The 18,672-nt window shown below is 39.4% G+C and overlaps 1 protein-coding gene across 2 annotated transcripts in view; it reads right to left on the reverse strand.

The window, feature by feature from the left end:
* TRAPPC6B (trafficking protein particle complex subunit 6B) overlaps positions 1 to 18,422 on the reverse strand; it is a 28,955-nt gene extending 10,533 nt beyond the window's left edge. The window contains exons 1-6 of one of the 2 annotated variants that reach the window (XM_080809091.1): positions 18,094 to 18,422; positions 9,067 to 9,134; positions 8,226 to 8,343; positions 6,218 to 6,301; positions 4,496 to 4,589; positions 1,946 to 3,183 (exon numbers count right to left, since the gene is read on the reverse strand). In XM_080809091.1, coding sequence (XP_080665217.1) covers positions 3,152 to 3,183; positions 4,496 to 4,589; positions 6,218 to 6,301; positions 8,226 to 8,343; positions 9,067 to 9,134; positions 18,094 to 18,174 — 477 coding nt within the window. In that variant the 5' untranslated portion in view covers positions 18,175 to 18,422 and the 3' untranslated portion in view covers positions 1,946 to 3,151. Of the gene's footprint in view, positions 1 to 1,945; positions 3,184 to 4,495; positions 4,590 to 6,217; positions 6,302 to 8,225; positions 8,344 to 9,066; positions 9,135 to 18,093 lie in introns of those variants that run through there. The other variant, XM_080809092.1, reaches the window with a different exon arrangement.
* Positions 18,423 to 18,672: the final 250 nt, after the last annotated feature.

The raw sequence follows: 18,672 nt of genomic DNA on the forward strand, positions 1-18,672 counted from the left end.
CAATTATTGGAAACGGAGCAGGTCAAACTCATGATCCAGAAATCAAGAACATGTTCTACCTGAGCCAGCCAGGCACCCCTTGCCAGTATTTTATTTTTATTTATTTATTTTTTGGCCTCCCACTTATATTTTAAATATATTATCTTGTTTAATATAAAGTATGATCACATTTAAAAAATATTTTCATAACATCAGAACAATTGTTTCCTTTGTAGTCTTAATGTATTTTATTTGTGCATTAAAAACATTGTGAGGAGTTCATAAACATCAATACACTACTGAATAGGCATCCACGGACCCCAAAACGTTAAAAAAGAAAAAGAAAAAGAACCTTATACTATGAGGAAATGAGTTTTCACCACTACCCCGCCCCATCCCAGGTATGGGTCCTGAGAGTTTTCTCCAATATTCCTCCGAAGAACTCCTGCTTCAAAGAAGGGGTTATTATTCAAAAAGGGCAGTTTGGATGGGATTGATACAACTTTGTGCGAGAGTGGAGAAGTATTCCTTCTGCTAGGCTGTCTATAGCTGATGACCCAGAGTCCCCCTTTTGAAAGAGGAAACAATGGCCTACCTGGTTCCTCAAGCATAGTGGCTTAAATACTCGATGATCTGTATCACTGGCTTGTCTTTTATGTAGTAAACAATCTCTTCTCTGTGGCACTGGGCATCCTGATGTACAATAAATCCTCTCTACTGATCTATAATGCCTTTCTGCCTTTCTCCCTAACCCAAGGCCTCTAGTAGGTGGCCTCCCAACTTCTGCTAGCTTCACGCCTGTACCCTGACCCCCACCAACTCTCAGCCGAGGTCACCCTGTGAAACTTAGGACTCAAAAAAACATAGCTTAAAAATCACTGATTAAGGGGCGCCTGGGTGGCTCAGTGGGTTAAAGCCTCTGCCTTCGGCTCAGGTCATGATCCCAGGGTCCTGGGATCAAGCCCTGCATTGGGCTCTCTGCTCAGCAGGGAGCCTGCTTCCTCCTCTCTCTCTGCCTGCTTCTCTGCCTGCTTGTGATCTCTGTCTGTCAAATAAATAAATAAAATCTTAAAAAAAAATCACTGATTAATCATGATTTCTCACCTCAAAAACAAATATCCTTATGGTGGCAAATGATTATTTTATTTATTATTATTATTATTTTTAAAGATTTTATTTATTCATTTGACAGATAGAGATCACAAGTAGGCAGAGAGGCAGGCAGAGAGTGAGGAGGAAGCAGGCTCCCCGACGAGCAGAGAGCCCAATGCAGGGCTTGATCCCAGGACCCTGGGATCATGACCCGAGCCGAAGGCAGAGGCTTTAACCCACTGAGCCACCCAGGCGCCCCTATTTAAAAAAAAAAATTTTTTTTAAAGATTTTATTTATTTATTTAAGAGAGAGAGAGAGAGAGATCACAAGGAGGCAGAGCAGCAGGCAGAGAGAGAGGGGAAGCAGGCTCCCCGCTGAGCAGAGAGCCTGATGCTGGGCTAGATCCCAGGACCCTGAGATCATGACCTGAGCCGAAGGAAGAGGCTTAACCCACTGAGCCACCCAGGCGCCCCCAAATGATTATTTTAAAACCGAAATAATATAAAGCTAAAAGTAAAAAATCTCCATCTACTTACAATTTACTTTTAACTTTCCAGGCTGATATTTACAATCATGTATATTTATACATTGTATCTGTAGTATCCCATAATAAACTTTTTTCTCTTAACATCAATTAACAGCATTCCATGTACATAAATGCATGTAGATTTCATCCTTTTCACCAGCTGCACGGTATTTTCTTATATGTCAGTACCATAATTTAATCAAATGCCATCAGTGAACACGTAACTAGGGAAAATCCTTATACATACAAGTTTGCATACTAATTTTTCCCTGCCTTAGATATACTTGACATATAACATATTTTAAGCTTAAGGTGTACAGCAAGTAACAAAATACAGAACCAAAAGTAGATTGAACAAGTTAAGGAATTTATTATCTCATGTAACAAAAAGTTCAAAGGAAAAGCAGTTCCAGGATTGGTTAATTCAGAAGCACAATTAAGGTGCTTTCTATCTCTGCACCCCACTATCCTCAGTCTGATGGTTTTCATCTTATGCTTGTCCTCTTGGTTATCAGGTGGAAGAGATGATAGGTGTACAAGGTGAGCATTGGCCCCAACCAGAGAAGATAGTGTCCAGTGAACGTTGGTGTGCATAATCCAATTATCCACCACCCCTCTGCTTAAGTTGGTGTGCCTAATCCAATTATCCACCCCTCTGCTCTTGGGAAATAGTAATTAGGGAATAAAGATAAGGATTTAGAACCTTCACCAGCCCTTCCACACAGGGGGAGAGAAGCTGAAAGTCAAGGCTGTAACAGGAGTAAGTATAAAATTCCTTCCTTAAATATGTAATATTCTTTGGCCCTGGAGTCACTGACTTCACACTTAAACTAATCTATATTTCACTTTTATCACATTAATGGAACTCTCAAGGACCGAATTCTATTAAAGTAAAACTAAGGACAAATTCTGTTAAAGTAAAATGAACTTTTTAAGCAATACAGGTGGTTACATAGGATATATATATCACACAAACACATAATACACGATGTATATAATAAAATCCTCATAGGCATAAAAATTCTTAATAGAAATAAATTATAATAAAATAAAAATTGTTTATTTTAGTGTCTGCTTTTCTTAAATAACTAAAACAAATTCATAAAGCAAAACCAAAATTTGTTCATTCTTACAGAAATGATTCTGATTGATGCATACTTTTCTTAATGCTAATTTATCAAACCCTGAGTTTTGCTTCTCTATCTGCGGTTAAATACACACCACTATAAGCAAATAAGAATGTTTAAAATAAGGGTCCTACATCTTGGGGTTTAGTTATTTGAAATCAGGTTTTTTCATTCTGAATAGTTTCAGTAAAATCTGTGTTATGGTAGAATGTCTCCTTATCTACTTTAACAAAGTCTGTGTTAAATTAATAAAATACAATGTTACTCCTGCTTAAGAGTGCATCTTTCATTACATAAGTTAACAAATAGCTTACATCAATACAAATGTCCAATAATGTAATTAAATCATTGCTACTTGAAATATTTTATACATGAATAATTTATCTCTTTACACTGTTGAAGTCTTGCCTTGCATTTCAGTATGTTTTATAGCTTCTGTATCATTACCTGAAATTTACCTAAGGGAAAAAAAAAAAGAAAAACCATACCTGATTTTAGGTACGATGAAAACAAGCCTAAACATCAATTTTCTGTGACATCAGAAAGTAGTTTCAATGAAGAAACCTGCTATGTCAAACAACTTTTCACGCTCTTCATAATACTCAATTAAGTCAATTTCATTTTTATGAGATGATTATTTGTTTTGTGAATAGGTGTCTTTGCTTCTCTTTGTGATTCCTACCTTTGGGTATTTCACTGCCTATTATCATTGTGAATAGAAAGGAAATAGAGTGATGCTCAAGTCAATTTTATTCTTGGTTGATAGTTTTGGTAAAAAAGATCTTTGGAAAGGAGTTTAGCAATAAAAGACTAGTTGGCTTTATCTAGCTTTATTCTAGAAAACTGTTTTTAAAAAGACATTTTTAGGGGTGCCTGGGTGGCTCAGTGGGTTAAAACCTCTGCTTTTGGCTCAGGTCATGATCCCAGGGTTCTGGGATCGAGCCCCACATCCGGCTTTCTGCTCAGCCGGAGGCCTGCTTCCCTTCCCCTCTCTCTCTGCCTGCCTCTCTGCCTACTTGTGATCTCTGTCAAATAAGTAAATAAAATCTTTAAAAAAAAAAAAAAAAGGACATTTTTAATGCTACAGGGAAATTTATTAAAAGAATAATGCAGAAAATTTCCTTAAAAAGTTAAGAATCATAGGGCACCTAGGTGGCTCAGCTGGTAGAGCATTTGACTCTTGGTTTCAGTTCAGATCGTGATCTCGGGGTCTTGGAATTAAGCTGAGCATGAAGTCCACTTGGGACTCTCTCTCCCTCTCCCTCTGCCTCTGCCCTTCCCCACCTTCAGAATAAATAAATCTTTAAAAATAAATACATAGGGACACCTGGGTGGCTCAGTTGGTTAAGCAACTGCCTTGGGCTCAGGTCATGATCCCAGGGTCCTCAGCAGGGAGTTTGCTTCTTCCTCTCCCTCTGCTTCTCTCCCCTGCCCCCAACTGCTTATGCTCTGTCACTCACTCTCTCTTGCTCTCTCTCAAATAAATAAAAATAAATACATAAATATATAAAAGAATTACCACTTACCTGTCTTATACATTTGGATTACCTTAAGCACACTTTCTTAAATCACTGTCCATTATGAATTTAAAAATCGTTGAATATGAATAAAATATGCTACATATTACATTAAATGTTAACATTGATAAAAGTAAAACAAAATGGCCTTAGCATTTTAAATTTCCTCTAAGTTAACAAAACAAACAGAAAAACACCAGACTTGAAAAAATAATCACTAAAACCATTTTTAAGGAATGTGAATTCAACTTACAGGCTGGCATTGAAGACACTTCAGCTGTGACAATACTTTTTATCCCCAAGTTTGATAAGCCACCTCTGATTAAGCCACACGTAAATGCTAAATACTGAAAGAAACAAAAATGTAAAGAATATTAAGAATTTACAAAGATAGCAATGCTATTGATAAATATGAGATTTAGTTAAGCCTTGCTATTAATAAATCATTGCTGGGGCACCTGTTGGCTCTATCAGTTAAGCATCTGCCTTTGGCTCAGGTCATGATCCTAGGGTCCTGGGACTGAGCCCTGCATCACGCTCCCTGCTCAGCAGGGTGTCTGCTTCTCCTTCTGCCCTTCACCCGGCTTGTGCTCTCCCTCTTGCTCTCTCTTAAATAAATAAAAATAAAATAAAATAAAAATAAAAATACATAAATAGGGGCACCTGGGTGGCTCAGTCGTTAAGCTTTTGCCTTCAGCTCAGGGTCATGATCCCAGAGTCCTGGGATCGAGCCCCACATCGGGCAGGCTCCCTGCTCAGCAGGGAACCTGCTTCTCCCTCTCCCACTTCCCCTGCTTGTGTTCCCTCTTGCTGTCTGTCTCTGTCAAATAAATAAATTAATTAAATATTTTTAAAAAATTTTTAAAAATAAAACACTGTTTAAAAAAATAATACATGGGGTGCCTGGGTGGCTCAGTGGGTTAAGCCTCTGCCTTCGGCTCAGGTCATGATCTCAGGGTCCTGCGATTGAGCCCCACATCAGGCTCTCTGTTCAGCATGGAACCTGCTTCCCCCCTCTCCCTCTGTCTGCCTCTCTGCCTACTTGTGATCTTTCTCTGTCAAAAACAAAAAAACAAAACATAAAGTTAAGAATCACCACTTAAGTTGTCTTATATAATAAAAACCCAGAAACACAGATGCACTTAACACAAAACATGCATTCTTAGAAACAAATGTTAACAATATTAAAAAACTTTTTAAATTAACTAAAGGAGATTGTAAATATAAACTGAGGTGAGTAATTGTGCACAACTAATACCAGTTTTATAAGCTAGATGATCTTTTCTGATATATCTGTGCTATTATATTCAAGAATCTAACATTAATTTACATTTCAATGGCATTTGGTTATAGTGTTTCATTAGTCATCATAAACCTATTCAGCTAGAGGTTAATATAGGCTATTTTAATATGATGAACACCTGTCTTCTATTTCATAGAAAAGAACTTAAACAGGGGCACCTGGGTGGCTCAGTTGGCTATGCATCTGCCTTCCACTCAGGTAGTAATCCTGCATTGGGCTCTGTGCTCAGCAGGGAGTCTGCTTCTCCCTCTTCCTCTGCTCCTACCCCGCTTGTGCGCGAGTGCTCTCTCTCTCTCTCAAATAAATAAAATATTTATTTATTTATTTAGATTTTATTTATTTATTTATTTGTCCGAGAGAGACAGAGAGAGAGAAAGAGAACACAAGCAGGGGGAATGGCAGGCAGAGGGAGAAGCAGGTTCCCTGCTAAGCAAGGATCCCAATTCAGAACTCCTTCCCAGGACACTAGCATCATGACTAGAGCCAAAGGCAGACACTTAACCAACTGAGCCACGCAGGCATCCCAATAAATAAAATCTTTAAAAACAAGAAAGAAAGAGAAGTGCTTAAACAAAAAAGAACAACTTTAAAACTATTCTAAATTCATAAGTCTGTTGTGGTTAGCATTATACTTTCCCTATGAAAACCCCAATCTTCTACTCCATTAAATACCTTAGATGCATGTTCTAAATACTGCTTTCCTGCAGACATCTGAGTAAGCAGACGAAATTTGTTGTCCTGAAGTACATAGATGCCCTGTTTCAAAAATAGAAAAAACATTAAAAGTCAGTATAGTCTGTAGTCCTTAAAAACGATCTCTTCCCGGGGCACCTGGGTGGCTCAGTGGGTTAAGGCCTCTGCCTTCAGCTCAGGTCATGATCCCAGGGTCCTGGGATCGAGCCCCGCATGGGGCTCTCTGCTCAGTGGGGAGCCTGCTTCCCTTTCTCTATCTCTCTCTCTCTGCCTGCCTCTCTGCCTACTTGTGATTTCTGTCAAATAAATAAATAAAATTAAAAAAAAAAATCTCTTCCCTTCAAAACAATTCAAGAGTTTTTTTAAGATATTAAAACTCTCCTTTCCACTGGTCAAATTTCTTTAAATGAAGGAATTCTGCAGTGCTCAAGCTGAAGAGTTGTTCAGAACTTTATAACAACAATATTTCTTGAATGCTTTAAGATACTCAAGATACAGGGGTGCCTGGATGACTCGGTTGGTTAAGCAACTGCCTTCAGCTCAGGTCATGATCCCAGGGTCCTGGGATCAAGCCCCACATTGGGCTCCCTGCTCAGAGGGAAGCCTGCTCTCCCTCTCCTACACCCCTGCTTGTGTTCCCTCACTTACTGTGTCTCTCTCTCTCTGTCAAATAAATAAAATCTTTAAAAAAAAGTAAAATTGTTACTGTAAGTTACAAAAATTAAAAAAAAAAAAAAGTAAAAAAAGAAGATACTAAAGATAAAAATATCCATAAAACGGTTCCTATACTTAAAGAACCCACAGTCTAGTGCAAAGGAATCAGAAATAGATGTCCAGGTAGAATTAGCAGTTATATACTAGCTCATATCTAGAAAGCCAATTATCAGTCACTTCTTCCCATTAGCATTTCAATATTTACAAAGATATTGTTATATGAAAAAAATTAAAGCTAGTGGTAGCTACTAGATAAATTATTTTCATTTTCTAATCCTTAATCAAAATGCCAAGTCCACTCTAAATATTTCCTTGAGTTTCATAAAACAAAGTAAATCTACTCAAATGCACAATTTTCCATGTAATCTATTAAATCTTATATTAACAAATTATTTTAAGAGAAAAATGACATCTGGGACGCCTGGGTGGCTCAGTTGGTTAAGCAGCTGCCTTCGGCTCAGGTCATGATCCCAGCGTCCTGGGATCGAGTCCTGCATCGGGCTCCTTGCTCAGCAGGGAACCTGCTTCTCCCTCTGCCTCTGCCTGCCACTCTGCCTGCCTGTGCTCGTTCGCTCTCTCTCCCTCTCTCTCTCTCTGACAAATAAATAAATAAAATCTTTAAAAAAAAAAAAAAGAGAGAAAAATGACATCAACTAAATAATCCAAGAGTTACTTAAGAGTTAAATATGTGCAGGGCTCCTGGGTGGCTCAGTGGGTTAAGCCCTGTCTTTGGCTCAGGTTGTGGTCTTGGGCCCTGGGATCTAGCCCCGCACGGGGCTCTCTGCTCAGCAGGGAGCCTGCTTCTCCCTCTCTGCTTCCCCTGCCTCTCTGCCTACTTGTGATCTCTCCCTCCGTCAAGTAAATAAATAAAATCCTTAAAAAAAAAAAGTTAAATATGCTCTATAAATTAAACTTTAGAAATTACCCTAAAAACAAATGTGACATATTTGTGTTTCTGCAGAAAATTACCACCAAGTAATAATAACTAAGGAACCAAATCCTAAAACCTTTATCATTCTGACATTTGCTACTTTTTAAAACTTAAGATAAGTTAATTAGGGGCAAAAAACAGCTATCATTACCAATTATTGTCTCTTTGTTCTTATTCACTATATCCTATTACAGAAAAAGTAATGATATATTAATAACATATAAAAGAAACATTTCAAAGTTGACTAGAAATATTCTAAGTTTTATATTAAATAAATGACTAAAATAGAACATTTATACTAAGTTAAAGGCTTAAAAAATAGGCCTTAATCTGTCTAAATACCTGATGATTTGTCCTTAGATTGTCGATTTGTTTCTTGAATACTGTAGTCCAAAAATCTTTACAAATGAACTTCATGATATCTAACTCATCCTTGAACCTCGCAGTATCTTTTGTAAACCTAAAAAAACAAACTGAGAGTAATTAGTATTTTTCCTCCAAAGAAAGCAGGAGGGTTATATTATTCACTAATTTTGAAATGCCAGAACAGCAGTGAACATTTATTGACAGTCATAAAGTGATAAGCACCAAGCAAAGAAGATCCCGTCTCAATTCATACTGTCATGTAATTATGGTGCTAAAATTAGTCTTAACAGTAAGCTGCAATTTTATGTACAATTAATTCTAGCACATTAAAAAAAAAAGGCTAGGCATAACCATGGTATTGTTATATAAAATATAACCAGATTCAGTTATTCAGATGAGAAAGGAATACTTTATGAATTGATCTATAAATTACAAGATTACTAAACACATAAACACAGACTCTAAAGCACTTCCATCCCTTGCATTTAAACAAAAATCCATTTAGGTTAAAGAACTTATTAGACCTTAAGTAGAAAATGCAACAAGATTTTAGATAGTTGTTTCAGTACACCAAATTTTTCAGGAAAAAAGTCTAAAGTATACATATACATTTTCTTCAAATATTAAAACATGAAAGTTCAATAACAGAATTAAAATAGCATCAGACCTAAAAAGAAATTTTAATCCATGAATTAAAGAACAGAGAATAAATAAAATTTAGGAATTAAAGTATTTCAAATTTTATACAATCTTTTGAAATGGATCACCTTTGTTTATAACCTACCTGGAAGAAAATTTTCAAATCCATACTGCTCACCTTTCTATCAATCCTTGTCCCACTCGAAATCCCATGTTTTCCAGCTTAGTAATACAGCGTCCATTTTCCTATTTTAAAAAATAATAGTTTGGAATATTTTTAGAATGCCAGAATATTAATATTAAAAATTGTTTTATGAAGTTACTAAAAATATTAATGCAAGTGGTTACACTTTTTTTCACTAAAAATTTTTCTTTTTTGGGGCGCCTGGGTGGCTCAGTGGGTTAAAGCCTCTGCCTTCGGCTCAGGTCATGATCTCAGGGTCCTGGGATCGAGCCCCGCATCGGGCTCTCTGCTCAGCGGGGAGCCTGCTTCCTCCTCTCTCTCTCTGCCTGCCTCTCTGTCTACTTGTGATCTCTCCCTGTCAAATAAATAAATAAAATCTTTTAAAAAATAAATTAATTAATTAATTAAAAATAAAAATTTTTCTTTTTTTTTAAGATTTTATTTATTTGAGAGAGAGTGAGCAAGAGACAGAGCATGAGCAGGAGGAGGGATAGAGGGAGAGAGGGAGAAGGAGAAGCAGACTCTCCCGCTGAGCAGGAAGGCTGCTGCAGGGCTAAATCCCAAGACCTGAGATCATGACCTGAGCTAAAGGAAGATGCTTAACTGACTGAACCAGGAAGGAACCCTCAGTAAAATATTCTATGAAAAAGTGAATTATAAGTTTTTTTCTTTTAAAGATTTTATTTATTTATTTGACAGAGAGAGATCACAAGTAGGCAGAGAGGCAGGCAGAGAGAGAGAAGGGGGGACTCGAGTCCCCGTTGGACTCAATCCCAGGACCCTGAGATCATGACCTGAGCCGAAGGCAGAGGCTTAACCCACTGAGCCACCCAGGTGCCCCTGAATTATAAGTTGTATTTGAGTTTTCTTAGTACTAATCATTTCATAAGGCAACAAGGTAAACAGGGAACTGTTATTTACTACTTTTCAGAAATGCCAACCCCTTTCCCTAATTACTCCTGCTAACCTTCCTCCCCACCCCCCCCCCCATTTTCAACTATTCTCTCCTCAGTTGTAAAAATGAAGTCAAAGTACCACCTTTCCATCAGTCATTCCCTTTGGGAAGTCATTAAATTCTACTGTTCCTTGCTTCAAAATGTCTCTTAGAGTCATCCAAACTTTTCTGTTCTCAGTGTCTTAACTAATGACCCCACCATCCTATGCCAGGAATCACGCAGTTGAGTTGGCTTGCTCTTTCTCTGACGATCTCATCTAGTCTTCGGACTTTAAATACTACCCATATGCTGAAGACTCTCAAAATCCTCTGGATCATCTACAAGGCCGTCTATAATCCAGATTTCTCTGTCTCACATGGCTTCAACCTTCAACTCTTCTTCACTCACATGAGCTCTAGCTATACTAGTCTTGCTGTTCTTAAACATGCCAGGCATGCTCCAATCTCGGGTCTCCTGCACAGGCAGCTCTTCATCCAGATATCCAAATGACCAACACCCTTGGCTCCAAGTATTCACTCACATGTCACCATCTTGGTGAGGCTCATTTTTTTTCCCTTTCTTTTTTCAGGTGTACAATATAATCATTCAACAATTCTATAGATTATTTGATGCTTATCACAGTAAGTATATTCTTTAATTAGCAATATAATGTATTATTTGTTTCAGGGGTACAGGTCTGTGATTCATCAGTCTTACACAATTCACAGCACTCACCATAGCACATACCCTCCCCAGTGTCCAACACCCAGCCACCCCATCCCTCCCATCTCCCTCCCCTCCATTCCAGCAACCCTCAGTTTGTTTCAGTACGGCTTATCTCCCTCTCTGGTTTCATCTTTTTCATTTTTCCCTCCCTTCCCCTATGATCCTCTATATTGTTTCTTAAATTCCTCTTATCAGTGAGATCATATGATAATTGTCTTTATCTGATTGACTTACTCTGCTTAGCCTAATACCCTCTAGTTCCATCCACTGTCATTACAAATGGCAAGATCTCATTTTTTAATGGCTGCATAATATTCCACCGTTGTAATACCACTCCTTCTTTATCCATTCATCTGTTGATGGACATCTGGGTTCTTTCCATAGTTTGGCTATTGTGGACATTGCTGCTATAAACACTGGGGTGCACATGCCCCTTTGGATCACTACATTTGTAATTTGGGGGTAAATACCCAGTAGTGCAATTGCTGGGTTATAGGATAGCTCTATTTTCAACTTTTTTTGTAGGATAGCTCTATTTTCAACTTTTTGAGGAAACTCCATACTGTTTAGTATATTCTTTTTTTTTTTTTTAAGATATTTATTTATTTATTTGACATACAGAGAGCACAAGTAGGCAGAGGGGCTGGCAGAGAGAGAGGAAGAAGCAGGCTCCCCGCTGAGCAGAGAGCCCGATGCGGGGCTCAATCCCAGGACCTGATCATGACCTGAGCCGAAGGCAGAGGCTTTAACCCACTGAGCCACCCAGGCACCCCTATTTAGTATATTCTTAATTACCTTTGTGTATTTCACCCACCCACCCACATCAGTGAGGCTCATTTTAACTAACTTCTTTAAAACTGCAACATTATTTCCCCTTTAGAAATTCTCTATTCCGGTGATTCTCAAAGTGTGCCCCAAGACCAGTAACATTAGCATCTCATGTACGAACTTGTAAAAACTGCGAATTCTGAAACTCAATTTACTAAATCAGAAACTGTAGGTGTGGGGTTAGCAGTCTGTGTTTTAAGAAGCCCTCTAAAGTAGGGTGCCTGGTTGGCTCAGTGGGTAGAGCATGCAACTCTTGATCCCTGGGTTGTAAATTCAAGCCCCACGTTGGGTGTAGAGATTAATTAAAAAAAAAAAAAAAAAGGCAGCCCCCTAAAAGTGATTCTGATGCCCTATCCCATTTCCCTGCTTAATTAGTTTCCAAAGAACATCTTTCACCATTTAACATACTATACACATTTTCCTAATTTCACATCCCCACCCTCTGCTAGAATATAGCTCCAAAATGGCAGGGATATTTATGTATTCTGAGGCTTGTTAGGCTCCACTAAGTACACCACAGGCCTCATTATTTGGTGAACTTTCTTCTAAGGAACCATGTATTCTACTAATGAGGTTGTGACCACTAAATCTGTACTTTATAGTACAGACTTTATTGGACATAGGTATAGACAGGTCCCATCGCCCCCTCAAATTAGGCATATTCAAAATCATATTTGGGGCACCTGGCTGGTTCAGTCAGTAAAGCATGCAACTCAATCCCAGGGTTTTAAGTCCGAGCCCCGCATTGGGTGTAGAGATTATATAAAATCTTTAAAAAAAATTAAATGAGGGGTGTCTGGGTGGCTCAGTCAACTAAGTAACCAACTCTTGGTTTTGGCTCAGGTTGTGGTCTCAGGGTCATGGGATCGATCCCTGTGTCTGGCTGGATGCTCAGACAAAGTTGACTTGACAGTCTCTCCTTCTACCTGCCCCAACCCTGGCTCCTATGAGTATGCTTGTGTATGCTCACACACTCTCTCTCTCTCAAAAAAAAAAAGTAAAAAAAAAATTTAAAAAGATATTATCTTAATTTCCTCAGCCTGTGCTGCCTCTAAAATTCCCTAAATTCATTAATGGCACCACCATCAACCTAGTTACTGCAACCAGAAAACTTCCATTTTCTTCACCTCTTTACTCCCAACCTTCCACATGCACTGCAGTTCCGTGGAGCCTATTGTCTATATGCTCTCAAAATCTATCTTCTTTCTCCCATCCTTACTACTTAAGTTAGCCCTTCTCATTTCTCTCCTGGTTTTCAGTTAGAAACTTCCAAATGATCTCCTTGTCCCTGGTTTTTTCTTCCTTTTATTTATATCTTCTGTATTTCTGGTAAAGACTTTCTAAAAACTAAATCATGTTATTTCTCTACTGAACCTTTCAGCACCCTCTCCCCTTCTTCAAAATAAAGTTCAAACTCCTTAGCATGGCAGTATGTGCTTTTCCTTAAATGATCCTGGCTAGTTAACCAGATTCACTAACAGCCACATATCCACAAACATCTCTCCTTCTACCACTCTGAAATTTCTGCAACTCCGTAGTTCCATGCTTTCTTCTGCAACCTCACATATGGTATATGGAACACCACATGCTGTTCCATACACTGTATAGCCTTTATTTATTTATTTTTTAAGATTGTATTTATTTAGTTGAGAGAGAGAAAGAGCATGAGCAGGGGGAGAGACAGGGGGAGAAGCTGACTCCCCACTAAGCAGGAAGCCTGATGCAGGGCTCAATTCCAGGATGCTAGGATCATGACCTGGGCCAAAGGCAGACACATAACCGACTGAGCCACCCAGGCGCCTCTTCATTTATTTTTCAAGATTTATTTATTTAAGAGAGAAAGCATGTGCGTGCAGTGGGGAGAGGGAAAGAAACAGATAGAATCTCAAGCGGACTCCCCACTAAGCATGGAGCCTGACATGGGGGTTGATCTCAGGACTCTGAGATCATAATCAGAGCCAAAACCAAAAGTAGGACACCCAACAAACTTAGCCACCCAACAGACCATATATGCTTTAAATTCAGCTCAAGTGTCATATCCTCCTAAAAGCCTTCCTTGGCACTCCTTTAGGCCCTATGCTGTCATAACACTCTGCACATAAATCTACTATTGTACTTATAATCATTTGTTTTTCTGTTATTCTCTAGTTCACTTCAAAACATGCTCAGGTGGGAAAAAATGCTCAGGTGGAATAAGTAACTTGTCAGCCTTTGTGGAACAATCTGGTCTTTGTAGAATCAGCCAGGAATATGTTGATTAGCAGGGAATATGATTATATGTAGACATTCTCAAATACTAACTACTGATCACACGAGCTTTTAAATGATGCCTTTGTAAATATCTTCTGATGTTGCTACTTGTTCACTCACTTTGGTCTGTGAATACTCACAAGTGGGTACCAAATTTTTAAGAAAAATTAAACTTGAGAATATTTTATCTATTAACCTTTTTAAAAAATCTATTCTCCATAAATTGGTAAATGCCCAATTATTCAGTTTTTAAAGATTTAATTCCTCCTCGAGCATAGTTTGAAAATCATTGATTTGGAGAGTGAGAACACTGGTTCTTTTCTTTATTTCACCTTAAAACTTATGACTTCATCTCTTTGAAGATATATAAAAAACCACTGTTTAATGTCAGGGTTATGTGACTTTCTTATACATTTTTTTATTATGAAAAAATCTGAAGTACACTTAAAGTAGAGACACTAATACAACAAAACCTCATACACCTAAATTCCAAAATGAATTCTAATCAACACCGCCACATTAACCTCATAAAATTCTTTTTGCATATATGCACTTTCAATTCCCCAGTGTAAACGAAGTGCAATAAGAAAAAAAAATTTTATTAAGTTCTTAAGATTTATTTTTAAGTAATCTCTACACCCAGTGTGGAGCTCAAACTTACAACCCAAAGATTAAGAATCGCATGCTCAGTTGCTGTGAAATGTGTAAACCTGGCGATTCACAGACCTGTACCCCTGGGGATAAAAATACATTATATGTTTATTAAAATAAAAAAATTTAAAATAAAAAAAAAAAAAGAATCGCATGCTCAGTTGGGGCACCTGGGTTGCACAGTAAGTTAAGTGTCCACCTCTTAGTTTCAGGTCAGGGTTGTGGGATCACTCAGCATGGAATCCGCTTGAGTTTCTCTCTCCCTCTCCCACACCTTCCCCACTCTTATGCTCTCTCTAAGAAATAAACATCTTTAAAAAATTAAAAAAAAAAAAAAAAGAGTCGCACACTCTACCAACTGAGCCAGCCAGGCACCCCTATTTTTATTTTTATTTTTTTTTAAGATTTATTAATTTGACAGAGAGCAGGAGAGAGAGGGAGAACACAAGCAGGGGGACCAGCGGGGGGACAAGCAGGCTCCCCACCCAACAGGGAGCCCAATGTGAGGCTCGATCCTAGGACCCTGAGATCAAGATCCAAGCCAAAGGCAGATGCTTAACCAACTGAGCCACCCAGGCCCCCCCTCCAAAAGTTATTTTTAGATTAAATAATTCAAAACTTACAGATATCCTTTCCTTTATATGACTAGCACATCTCTTAGAATTATCAGTCATGATTACAACAGCTGTTTTGTTTTTTTTTTGTTAATCCACCGAAAAAAAGAAGGACTAAAAAAAAGTTTTTCCAGGGTAAAAGTTGGAAGAAGGAAAGTAGAAAGAGGGGTATAAAGAGAACTGATTGCACACATGATGGTGGGGGGGGGGGGGCAGGGGTTTAATAATAAGAGTGAAAGAGGTGTGTTACCCATTATTCTTTGGGAAAAGGGTAAAGGGAAGGCTAACTTTGCTTTAACAATAAATGTCTGCTACTCATCACTTAGCATAGATGCTAAACATTAATAACTATTGGTTCTTGATGATAATGAAGTCAAAAGCGTGTAACTTGGAAAAAACTCTCTATTACAGATGGGTCTGAGTAAGAACCATTCAGTCCTTCATTTCCAATACTCTTCCTGATATCTTTTTAGTATCTCCAAATGCATCATGCTTTTCTGTCATTGACTGAACATGTCTCCCTCAAAATTCTTATTTTGAAATCCTAACCACTGATGTGATAGTATTATTAAATAAGGGCCTTGGAAGGTGATTCTGTCATGAGAATAGAGCTGTTAAGAACAGGATTAATGCCACTGTAAGAAAGACCCCAGAGAGCTAGTTAGCCCCTTTCCATCATGTGAACACACAGCCAAAAGACATCCATCTATGAACGAGGCATAGGCCTTCATCAGACCAGAATCTGCTGGTGCCTTAATCTTGGTCTCTTCAGCCTTCACAATTGTGAGAAATAAATTTCTGTTGTTTATAAGTCACCCACTCTATGGTGTTTTGTTATAGCAGCCTGAATAGACTAATACACTATCCTTCTTGTGGTTTACACGTGAGCAGTACCTTTCCCAGATTCCTACACATACCTCAGAAATCCAACATGTTCAAAAGAATTCATTCTTTAAACTTTTTCAAAGATTTTATTTGAGAGAGAGCAAGAGTGAGCACACACACGTGTGAGACAGACACACAGACACACACACACACACACACACACACACGAGCAGGGGAGGGGCAGAGAGAAATAGAAACAGACTCCCCACTGAGCAGGAAGCCGGATGTGGGACTCAACTCTAGGATCATGACCTGAGCGGGAGGCAGACGCTTAACCAGCTGAGCCACCCAGTGTCCCAAAATAATTCATTCTTTATCTCTTTCTTCTATTTCCTCTCCATCCAAGACAGCTGCTCAAGTTAAAAACCTGGAGATAATTTTCAACTCTCACTCCTATACCTAACCAAGTCCTAGAGATTCTACCTTCTAACTTTTGAACCATTCTCTCCTTTTCTGTCTTGATTCAGATCTTCATCATCTCCTGCCGACTCCTGAAATAATGAATCTTTCCACTACAAGGATCTTCTCTCTCCAACCTAAACACTGAATTATGTTTCTGAAATGCAAATGAACCACATCATTCCCCTCTTTAAAATTCTCCACTGGGGCACATGGGTGGGCTCAGGCAGTTAAGTGTCCAACTCTTGATTTGGTTCAGGTCAAGATCTCAGGGTCATGAGACTGAGCCCCATACAGGGCTCTGCACTGTGTGGAGCCTGCTTAAGATTCTCTCTCCCTCTCACCGCCCCCCAACCCCCAGCTCGTGCTCTCGCTCTTAAAAAACAAAACAAAACAAAAACAAACAAAAAACACCCCCACTGCTAATGTCAAATTCTTTAATCATACAGGGCTCTTTCTAGCTTCAGTTCTCAACATTTCTCACTCTCCATCCATTCAGTCTAGTCACAGTGAAATACTTAAGCATATTTAAGTGCACCACACTAGGGGTGCGTGGGTGGCTCAGTGGGTTAAGCCTCTGCCTCAGTGGGTTAAGCCTCTGCCTTCGGCTGAGGTCATGATCTCAGGGTCCTGGGATTGAGTCCCGTATCAGGCTCTCTGCTTGTCAGGGAGCCTGCTTCCTCCCCTCTCTCTGCTTGCCTCTCTGCCTACTTGTGATCTCTCTCTCTGTCAAATAAATAAATAAAATCTTTAAAAATAAATAAATAAATGCACCACACTCTTTCATACATACCCCTATGCCTTTACCTTTTCCTGAGATGCTTTCCCTCCTCCCACTTTCCACCCCTCTTAATCAACAGCATCATAGAGAGGGCTTCTGACTTGAGTATGACTTTGCAATATCCCATTTATAATATTCATTAGAACTCCATGATTTTATACCTAATTACTACCTAATACATTAATTATTCATTGACACCTATTTCCCAACGACTGTGAGGTGGGGGGTTGGTCTCATTTAGCACAGTATCAGGCTCACAATAAACACTTAATAAATAATTTCTGAATGAATGATGTTTCCCACAAATTCTAAGTAACTCCCTGGAGAATGGAGTCATTGTTTCATTACTATACCGCCAGCACGCAGAACTACCTCTGACATATAATGGGCACTAAATAACTAATTTTTAATTAAATTTGCTTCCTAATTATAGTAACGCCTGCAAACTTCCCTTTAATCTCAAACAGCATTAGTCTTCTGTCTTAGAGGTGCGTGCAGTAATACTGATGATTATGGATAGGAGGTGGGAGTAGTTTCACAACTCTGTCCAGTGGATGGCTCCGTAGTGCTGGAGTGACAGAATTAAGTAAGGGTGCCAAAACCAGCTGTGCAATCAACCATGCCATAAATCATGGTAGCGACAACGCTAAAAGTAAGAAAATCTGTGACCTGCAGGAATCAGATATGAGAATGGGAGAAAAAAAAAAGTGTCAAACAGAATATGCGAAAGTGAAAAGGATGAAAGACTGAAGAGAGCTGACAGATTTTAGGCGTAGGATACTTGGCAGTGGACAAGTTTGTCTACACTTCGGAGGGCCTTCGGGGGCGATAGGACAAGGGCTGAAAGAAAGAGCTGAGAGAAAACAAAGAATGTCACCGCAAAAGGACCTCAAGGGCTTTTGGTATACGTGCTGCCGAAGCGAGCACCTCAAGGGCTTTTGGCAGCACTCACCACCTCCCCCTGCTCCGCGGACTTGTACACTCCAGAAACCATCTCGTTATGGAGAAGCAAAAACAACGCCTCGTCCGCCATTTCCTGCTTAGTCTTCCAAACGCCGGGTTTCGGCTCGGCTTTGGGCCGGGCTCAAACGTCCCGGCTAGCTCCTGAGCGATTTGGATGCCGGCACCGGGACTCCTTCAGTCCACAGCCAGTTCCTGGTTGCTAAGAGACCGAGGAACTCGCTCCGCGTTCCCAAGCCCGGTACAAGCGTGAGACCGGTATGGGGACGAGGCCACTCCAGGGATACCAAGCCCTCAGGCCCAACAACACAATCTGACAGCAGCCGGAAACAAACTGAGCCAGCCGAGACCCTATCCGGCCCCTGGGCGGGGGGGCGGAAGAACAACTTCCGGTCCCATCTATCCCGGCATTCCGCCAGCTCTATGGTCACAGAATTACTTCTCCGGGTTGAACTGCTCGCACCCAGACGTGGGGAAGGTTCCTCTCAAAAATGACTTCCAGGGGCGCCTGGGTGGCTCAGTGGGTTAAAGCCTCTGCCTTCAGCTCAGGTCATGATCCCAGGGTCCTGGG

This window comes from Martes martes (genome assembly GCF_963455335.1).
Source record: "Martes martes genome assembly, chromosome: 7".
NCBI classification, from domain to species: domain Eukaryota; kingdom Metazoa; phylum Chordata; class Mammalia; order Carnivora; family Mustelidae; genus Martes; species Martes martes.